At 57.1% G+C, this 9,607-nt stretch overlaps 2 protein-coding genes across 3 annotated transcripts in view; one reads left to right on the top strand and one right to left on the bottom strand.

Annotated features, from left to right (window-relative positions):
- Positions 1-5,774: 5,774 nt before the first annotated feature.
- NCDN (neurochondrin) lies at positions 5,775-9,549 on the bottom strand. The gene is made up of 6 exons (XM_032997199.2): positions 9,381-9,549; positions 7,999-8,985; positions 7,578-7,804; positions 7,178-7,402; positions 6,815-6,957; positions 5,775-6,506 (listed from the first exon to the last, which is right to left on the bottom strand). The coding sequence occupies exons 1-6, from the start codon at positions 9,480-9,482 to the stop codon at positions 6,070-6,072; spliced, it is 2,121 nt and encodes a 706-aa protein (XP_032853090.2). The 5' UTR covers positions 9,483-9,549; the 3' UTR covers positions 5,775-6,069.
- KIAA0319L (KIAA0319 like) overlaps positions 9,382-9,607 on the top strand; it is a 35,112-nt gene continuing 34,886 nt past the window's right edge. For both annotated transcript variants that reach the window (XM_032997196.2, XM_032997198.2), the window contains exon 1: positions 9,382-9,488. In XM_032997196.2, the coding sequence (XP_032853087.2) occupies positions 9,481-9,488 (8 nt within the window). In that variant the 5' untranslated portion in view covers positions 9,382-9,480. The remainder of the gene's footprint in view (positions 9,489-9,607) is intronic.

The raw sequence follows: 9,607 nt of genomic DNA, 5'->3' as shown, positions 1-9,607 counted from the left end.
AGGGCCCGGGGGTGCGGGGGCCCTGCGGGACAGCTGCAGTGCTCTACGGTTTGACTTTATTAGCCCAAGCAGGGAGCGGGGACCGCGGCCGTGAGCGCAGACGCCCGATGGTGGCCGGAGGGGGGCCCGGGGATGGTCCTTGCCGGGACAGCCCGGGACACCCCCCCGGGGCGCTGCCCCCTCCTCCCTGACGGGGATTGGGGACCCCCAGCCCGGACCTGGGGAGAGAATGGGAAGTGTCTGGGGGGTGCTCCGGGCCTGGCTCCCTGCCCGAGGGGACGGGCGGGAGGACGGGCGCCGGGCGAGACGGAGCCAAGGGAAACCGGAGAGCAACGACAGGCAGCGTGCCTGCCTCCCCGCCCGCCTCCATCCCGCCCTCCTCCATCCCTCTCTCTTCCTCTCCATCCCCCCCTCCTCCTCCTTTCCATCCCTCCCTCTACTTGGGCCCTCCCTCCGGGGCAGGGCGAAGCGGGCCCGCCGCACCGGCTCCCTGAGCACGGCACCGGGCACCGACGGGGCGAACCGGGAGGACGGGGAGGCCCCGCGGGGCACGGGGACGGCGCAGCGGCCCTGCCAGAGGCACAGAGTGACCCCCGTTGACCCCCTCCACACACAAACACACCCACCCACCCGGTAACGCGCCCACGCAGGCGGCCGCCCACTCCCCCGCCGGTGCAGGGATGCCCCCGCGCAGCGAGGCTCGGGGACGCGCCGCGGGCACACGCACACCCGCACCCCCCGCCACACACGCGCGGCACCCGGACACCCACGGCCACACGCGCGCACTCGCAGACGGCCCCCCGCGGCCCATGGACGCCGTGGCCGGGCTCGGGGGGGGGCCATGTCCCCACGGGGTCCCCGCGGTCTCACCGTGCCACCCTCCGGGAGCTGCCCATTGCCGTGCAGGAGTTTCCATTGGTGGCAGCGTGTAATTTGTGTGCGAGCAGAGAACAAACCCTTTACCCCCAACTGTAATACACCGTGATGTGTGATCGACATTAACAAACACAATCCCACATTGCATTTAATTTAATTCCACTCTTCCTGCCCCGAGCTACAGCTCCCTTCATTTTCATTTCTCCTCTGAATTCCCACAACTCAGACCTCTTTGATTTCCAGGTTTAATTAACAATGCTCATTAAATGAATTTTTATTCATTTCTTTTAATATTACCCTGCCACCTGTCTTTAGGAGGCAACGGCTGATCATTTATTCTAATTTATTTCTATTAAAGATGGCATTTAAGGGAGGGAAGAGGGATGTGCAGAGGTGTAAAGGGCTGATCTATTCAAATCTCTTCATCCCCCTCAAATGCTGTTCAAGGACGCTGCTCCTGAAAGTTCTGTATTTATTTTCCACCAGATCGTTTCATTTGCTAGCAAAAATTGGATTGGACATGCTATATTTTGTAGTTATGTTCCAGTTCATTCTTAACATCCCTTGCCCTTCTAGGCTGTATAATGTCAAGTCTTTATTCATCTAAAAGAGGTGAAACTGTGCAAAATCTGGGCGGGAAGGGCCCAAACTGGGTGTGGGGCCGTGGGGCAAGTGGGAGGATGCTCCCCCGCAGCAGCTCGGCGGGAAACCATGTTTCCAACCCAAAAATGAGACAGAGCAGAGGAAACCTTCAACACTGACAGACAAAGGGAAGGAAAAACAAAAGGCAAAACTGCCCCACTGCCACCAAATACATTGGGCAAACTGGGCTCATGGCAGTGCGGTGGGCAGGGGCAGTCTGAGACTGGGGGGCTGCCCAGGGGGTCGGGGTCTCCCCCCTTCAGCCCAACAGTGCCCAGGAAGGGGACAAGGGACCTTGCAGCAGACAAGAGCTAGTGGCTGTGACCGCTGCTGGGAGCCGTGGGTGGCCGTGCCAAAGGCGAGCTCTGGCCGTGCCTCTCCGCCGGGCCGCCCGCCGCAGCCCCTCCACCCCAGCACCCTCTCTGCTGGGAGCACTGGCAGCACCTTCCCAGCCCTCGGGTCGTGACCAGCAACGAGCTCAGAGCCCCACGAGCACCCAGACAGTCCTGGCAAGACGCCTGAGACCTGCCTAAGTCCCTGGCTGCCCCATCCCCTCTGTGCAGCTTTGCTAAGAGCATTTTCACCTGCCTGGTGATGAGGGCAAACTAAACCCACGGGCCTCCCATGGGGCAGCTGTTAAGCCACCAGTGGTGATGATGAACAATTATTCACTTTAACTTGCTGTCCAGAGGTCCCAGGCAGGGCCAAGGACTGTCACACTGGGTGCTTGGTGCTGTTACTGGTTCAGCATGGCCAGAGCAATTGCTGGGGGTGATCTGAACACAGGGTGCTCAAACGCAGCTCCCCGCTACCTGCTCTTTAGCCTCCCAGTTTAAGGACCACGTGCACATCCAACTGTGCTCGTGTTTTGCTCTGCCAAACGTCCTTCGTGTTTGTTAACAGAGACATGGTCATGCCGAGGTCCTCAACATGAGACCTGCCCCCTCGCTCCCCAGTTATGGGGAGCATTCGCTGTCGGTCTGGGCCACGTCTCCACCCCAGGGAGCACTTGCTGTGTTTGCATCCAGGCCAGAAATCTCAGAAAAACTGGTTTTGTAACAAAGGTCCAAGTGCTCCTTCCCAGGGAGATCAATGTGTACGTCGGCTCTTCCAGGAGTGTGCGAGGGGCTTGAGGCAGCAACCTCTGCTTTGGGGGTCAGCAGTGAAAAAACCTGCTGAGCAGGGCTGTAAGGGCATGGAAACAAAAGTACTGAGCACAGCTCTCTGCCTGAGCCAAAGATGAACCGGCTCTTCCCCAGAAGCCTGGCTCCCATTGATACCTCAGAAACGAGGGTTGTTCCTATCATTCCCCACATCCCCTCCCCAGGAATCCAGGTGGGGAAGGAAGCTCCTTGCTATGGGGCTGGAGAGCTGGGCAGGGCTTTGAAGAGAAGGATGGGAACCCTGTCAAGGGGTGGGAAGGGACCGGGGCAGCCCCCCTCAGTGCTGAGGCCTCCCCCCGCCACCACCCCTGCTACAAACCGTAGCAAGAGATTTGTGGGAGGGGGCTGCGCTTGGTTCCTGCAGTGCAGCAGCCAAATAGCAACCTCATGAAATATTTAATTTTATTGCCAGTGCTTTTGGGGTGATATGAATAAATACTGTAAGATAATGTATGCCACGGTTGGGTTTGCAATGGCATTATGACATTTAATCTGTCAAAGCGAGAGAGAATGTACATCTGCTCCTCTGGGGCCTTATCCATCTCGTTCAAGCCACGGTGAATGATCATCTTGTTCCTGGAGAGCTCGCCCTGGTGTTGAAAATGCATTGGGAGATAAAGCACGGTTTGCTCCGGGTGTTGCTGGTCGCGATCCCACTCCGTGCTGGGATCCCAAGGCGCTGGGGCAGGCGGGGGACGTTGGGTGATGCCATCATCCACCTCTCTGGCACGAGAGGATCGATGCCCACAGATGCCAGCTGCCGGTGGCAGAACCTGCGGTTGGGCTCGCAAAGCTCGGGGTGGCCAAGGAGTCACCCTGCAGCCTTTGAAGCTTTGGCCAGGCTGCTGGGGCAGCATCTCCCTCGCGCTGGGCTGAGCCACCCCGGGCACGCCGGGGCCTGCAGACCGGCACGGGCAGAGCCAACGGAGACACCCGCGTGGCGAGAGGCCTCCACCAGCTCCTGTGCTCTCCCCTCCTGAACGTGCTGTGCTCCCCGTTGTCAGAGCCCAAGGGGGAGGGAAAACAGCCTTTTAGGGGTGCTCTGTCTGATAACGTGTTTGGAAAGTGGTGTCGTGGCACGAGAGAGCAGTGATATTGCTCAAGCAATGCCAGCATCTACGCAACACATCTCTGGCATCCAGCCTGGTAACATCCCAGGGCAAGGCCAGTGTCTCACCCCGTCCGCTGTCAGGAGGAGCGTGATGGGGAGTGCGGTTTGTGTTAGGCAAAGACACAACCACAGGCTGAGCCATCAGGGTCTCCGAGAGGGTGCAGCTCTGGCCAGGCGTGGATGGGTCTTCGCACACCTGATGGCACTTTCTGCTGAAGAGAATTAGGGTGAGGGCCAGGTGCTCCTCTCCAGTCTCCTACTGGTGGCCAAACCCCACTGCCCTGGGATGCGGTGAAGGATAAACTGGTGGACTTCCCTGGGCTCTTGGTTTGCTCCCAGGTAGCCTACCTGGGCACTAAAGACGAGCAGCCAAAGGCCTCCAGGTCTAGGACCGCTCTTGGTCTTGGATGGGGTCCTACAGGCCCAGGCTGGATCCCCAGTCAGGTGCTGTGGGAGCTCCTACCCCTGCCCGCGGGGATGAACGACGGCCAAGCAGCACTGCTGAGCCGTGCAGCGCTGGGGGAGAGAGGAGAGCACCCTCCTCCTGATATGGGCAGCTATCTCTCATTAGCACTAATGATAGCCTTTCATTAATGGGAAGCCCACAGCTTTTGACCAGAGACAGAGGACACAGGACTGGGAAGAGTTGAAGGTAAAGCATTTGAGGGTTTGGATGTTGTTTTTTTTTTTTTTTTTTTTTTTCTGATAATGTGAAATGCGTTTCTGACTCTCCCAATGCATTGATGTTTCCCTGCGGTGCAGGGATGAGATGTTCTTGGCAGGATGGGGAGACTCTCCCAGCCCACGCTCAAGCAGAGTTATGCTCTCTTCCAAGGCCAGGAGGCTCATTTGCTTGTTTGGCTTGCATCGCTTTCTTCTGGTAGCAACCACCTTTGTTGCAACTTGCATTAACTTTTCAGGACTGAGCTGGAAAGATCAGAAAGATACTTTTCCTGAGCAACAGCAGACGCCTCCTCTCGGGTTGTGTAAGGCATTTGCTTTCATAAAGCAGCGAGCTAAAAATACGGTATAAAGCAGGAATGCACCCAGCCTCAGCCCTCCTTTTGAGAGAGCCCCTCGCTTGATTTTTCTCTCAATCGAACCAGCGTGGGTTTGGAGGGCAGCCGGGGTCGGTGCTTGGTCCGGGTGGAGAGCCGGCGGGTGAGGCTGCTGCTCCCACCGAGCTCCTCGACTGACACCTGGTGGAAAACTCTCCCCGGGCCCGGCTGCATCCCGAGCGGCAGCTCTGCCTCCCCAAGCCGGGCTCGGGCACCCCGGCCCGGCCGCTGCTGAGCGGGGGTTTATGCTCAGGCTCCCAGGGCACCCAAGAGCAGGCAGCCCCGGTTGCAAAGCCAGTGCTACAGGTGGTTTCCTCCCACCGTGGCCTTTCTCTTTTGTAAAGCAAACGACTCCTCCACGGGCAGGGAGTCAGCGGGGTGTAACTCGGGCATTTCTGCTCTCGCAATCCCTACCCGATGGGGAGCCCCAGGACTTTGCAGGTTGAACCCGGCGCGAGTGGAAAACCCGTCCCAGCCCTGCAGCGAGCGGGAGCCTGAGCAAACACGGGGTCCCGGGGCCCTGCCTTGTGCGGGTGGTTCCCAGGGCAAAAACACGCCGCAGCAAGTGGCCCTGGGAAGGTTTTCTAGGCAGGAATTTGGGCTGATGGTACCAGTGGTGGATGTGAGCACGGGGGCTGTCCCACAACACGGCAGAAGGGCTTTTGGGCATCCTCACACCAGCAGGGGATGGGTCTGTGCTAAGTTACAGTCATTCTCACGGCTATTGGTAAATATTAAAGCTTTTCCTGTTCCTGCCTTTTGCAGGCTTCTCTATGTAGTGCAAAGTTACTTTACTAACGTGCAGGCCTCTGACATAAAATAAAGTGACATCCTGAAGGGCTTACTGTGACAAAATTGGGAGTGTGTGTTAAGCAGGCAGCCTCTGAGGGCCCTGGGCAGAAATAAATCCCAACACTGCAGGAGTTTGAAAAACAAAGCAACAGAAAAAGTCTTTAATAATAAACCAAGCTGTTTCTAAGAAGAAATACTGACAGAAGGTCAAGCAGGTGCATGCTGAAATGTTCCGAGGCAGCAATGGTTCTGCACGTCATGTTGTGGACAGTGCAAATCCTGCCGAGCTCTGCTGCATCGCACCAGTTTTATGAAGTTTGGAGATTTACATGTTTGGGTTTTTTTTGTCCCCGTCTGTCACCGAAGGGTGCGTGAGAAATGCTGAACAGATCGTGTGCATTTCCCACACCAGGGTGCTGCCGGCTCTTCAGGGCTCAGACAGACACTGTTCCAGCGCCGCCATACCGTAGAGGTTGGCCCACTCCCTGCCGCGGTGCGACAGGATCACGTCCCTGCACGACTGGCTGGCTCTGGCCAGCTCTACCAACACGCCCTGGAAAGCGGCGACCAGTTCAAAATCCAGCGAGGCCGGAGCGAGGCGGGTCAGTAACTCGGAGAGGCTTTCCAGCCACCGCGCCTGGAGGACAGCTTGGGGCAGCCAGGGGAAAAGCGGCACGCAGGCGGCCAAGGCTTGCATCCCCAGGAACCAGAGCTCACGGATGTCAGCCCAGGCACCCGCGTAGGCAGGAGCCACGGCCACGGCGGAGCCGTCGCTGCCGGGGTCTGTGTGGGAGGTGTGAGCTCGTGACAGGAAGCGAATGGCGGCTCCGAAAAACTCCTTGGCAGCCTGCGTTCCCTGAAGAGCTGGAAGAAAAAGGAAATGACTCGATACAGAGCTTGCTTGGGCAAAGGAGGGACCCGCCGGTGGGTCTGCCTGCAGCAGGGCTTTCAGGGAGCGCACAGTACCACCCTCCTGCCCTAGAAATCTCCTAATCCCAACCCATCGGCCTGCTGAATTTTCTCCATATTCCTTGCTCCTCCGGGTTTTTGGGTTCATCACTTTTCCGACGGCAGAAACTGGACCTGTTCCCCTTGTATTTCCTAATCATCCAGACCCTGGTCTCTGCCTGTGCATAGCAACGTGCAGCTTTGACAGTGGGAACTCTTCTTACCTGCTGAATTTGCAAGGATCCTGGCCATCATCAGGCCCAGAGTGGCAACGTTGGCTGCCAGAACCAGGTGATCCGTCTGGGGCAGCAGAAGAGGAAGAGACTTAAGCAACATGTCCATCAGGGAGGAAAAGGTTTTGTCTCGCCTAGAGAGAAAGTGAACTGAGACACATTTTCTAAACAGAGCCAGAAGCACCTGAAAATGTCAAGGTTAAATGTAGCACCAAAAATTAAAGTAACTGGTGTTGAAAAAGGGATGTCCCTTTTTCGGCCCAGTGTCTCAAAAGATCCTGCAAGCTCATTTCACAGTGCACCCTCTTTCTTCCCACTGATGATCTTAAAAGCAAGCTCCTGTGGCTTTGTTACCTGATGAGGTCTGGTGCAGTCACGACCAGGTTAAGGAAAATCCCACACGCAGTCTGTAGACTCATTTCAGTGCTTGTCAGTGGAGCCAGAGACCCGGGCTTGGAGGTCAGCACCTCCCACTGATGCAGGAAGTACTCACACAGCAGCGCTGGTGCCCCTTCTGAGATGAGGATGTCCCGGGGCCCATCCTCTGCTGTTAAGTGGCAAAAGCCAGGTAGCAGAAATCTGGAAGGGGAAAGAAATTGGGAACGTGAGGTAAAATGGGTCTAAGCCTTGCATTTGCAACCACCTGGGGGGGGGAAAAGAGAGGCAGAATTGGCACTGCAGGGAGAATGGAAAATAGAAAACAATTTGAGTAGGTTTGTGCTAAAATACATCAGCTCTGTGCTTAAATACGCACCTCAGAGCATCCTTGGGTAAGCCAGGGTCCTCGGTGCGGACCAGCTCTCGCTGGGAAGGACTTGCAGCTGAGCTGCCCTCTTTGAAAAGCTTCTTGGCATAATGAACAAGGAAAGGCAAGAGCTCACAGATTTCCTGCTTGAGGGAGGATGTCTCTTCTGCCAGCCAGGCTCCAAGGATCCGAACAGAGGCAAATACGAAAGGATCTTGTAGGTCCTCCTGTTTAACCTACATGAAGAAGAAAGAACACAGAAAATGACACTGTCCTATCGAGCTACTGCAGGTGTGAAAACCAAAGTGGGTCGAGATGCTTATTTTGCTCTACACAGCTTTGGCCATGCACTGCATCCCAGTGAACAGCTGCCAAAGCCTCCCAGAGAAACCCCCAAAACGAGGCTCTTTGCTTGAAAGCCCTGCATTACCTGTCTCAAGTAGAATATTACAGCTCCAAATGCTTCCTCCATGATCCTCATGAGCTGCATCTTCTGCACCTCTTCTAGCAGTGGTTTCTCTTCTCTCAGGCACTCCTGGATCCCCATCTCAATAAGGACATAGCAGGCTGTTATCACTTCTTTTTTCCCCTCTGCCTCCAAGGGATCTGGCTCCTCCAGGGTCAGGCGGACCTCCACACAAGCCAAGTTCACCAGCAAGGCCAGGAACTTACTTCCAGCACTCCCTGCTGGGATCCACTCTGACCCACAGGCCTGCACGAGGCAGGCAGCAAGCTTCAGAGCAGGGTCCCGCTGCGACTGGCTCAGCTTGCTGCCCAAGATGTTAGCCAGCCCTTTGTAAAGTCTATGGAGGCTCTCAGAGCCCTGCGAGTCCTGTGTGAGCGGTGGCGACAGGGGGATGAAGTGAGGCAGAACCTCACACAGCTCAAATTTGGTCATGTCTTCAGTCTTGAGAAAATCATCGGAGAGCTTGCTCAGCACAGCCAGGAGTTGTGGAGCGTCTCTCTGCCAGCACTTCGCCTCTGCTGTGGCCAACAGCCCCAAGAGCAGCGTCAAGGCACGGTCAGAGCCATAACTGCAATTCATGTAGGCCTGGCACAGGGCAGACACCGTCCCTTTGGTCACCAACAATCTGGGGCCCCTGGCAGTGGCCATGACAGCACTCAGGCACTGGTATACATCATCAATCATGGACGTGCTGTCCGGATTGCAGGGGGAAACCAGGATGTCATTGAAGGTTGGGATTTTGTTCAGGATCTGGGAGTGACCAGCTAACTCGGGATCGGTGCAGAAACAAGCCAAGAGAGTAAGGCCCAGTGCCCGGAAGGTGTGCTCGGGGCAACCTGCCGGGGGCTGCCCGGAGACGAGCAGGCGATTCGGAAACGTGAATCCAATTGCATCAAAAATCTGGCGACGGGTCTTAGCATCAACATCTCCAGCTCTGACCGCTTTGGTCACCTGTAAGGCAAACCAGGGGTGAGAGCACAGCATAGCAAGAGGCTTTGCTAAATTTACAGGACTGAAAAGGCAACTAGGAAGCGTGAACAACTTTTATGAGTACAGAGAAGAGGCCGCTGAGCTGGGCACTTGGTTTAAGTGCTAATCCAGGGCTTTACCAGAGCGTGGCAATGCTGACTAAGCCTCAGCACAGACAAGCCGAGGCCGGGCTCCCTTCGCTTCGCTGCTGGGAGCACCAAGGCACTGAAACGCTCTGTCCCGAAGCCCCCCAGGCCAGCCAGCACGGGGGCGAACGCCGCTCGGGCACATTCCCGCGGCGGGTTTCGCCTTTCCACCCCCCCAGCCCGTTCCTGAGGCGATGGCGCCCGCGGCGCGGGCCCGCCGCCGTTCCTCACCAGGAGCAGGGCTGCGAACTGCTCGCTGTCGTTTCTCGCGTCTCTGAGCACGCCGAGGCACCTCTTCAGCGTCGAGTTTCTGTCTCCGGAGTCCGAGGCCATGGCCAGGTTTGTCGGTTTACAGGCGGCGGAGTAAAACCGGCGCCGCCGGGCTCTCAGCCTCCCCCCTTTCCCCCCCCCCCCCCCCTTCCCTCACCGGCGTCCCGTGCCGCCTCCCAGCCAATCCG

Source organism: Tyto alba, unplaced genomic scaffold, assembly GCF_018691265.1.
Source record: "Tyto alba isolate M040663 unplaced genomic scaffold, T.alba_DEE_v4.0 Super-Scaffold_20, whole genome shotgun sequence".
NCBI lineage: Eukaryota > Metazoa > Chordata > Aves > Strigiformes > Tytonidae > Tyto > Tyto alba.
This window is presented reverse-complemented; position numbering and strand designations above follow the sequence as displayed.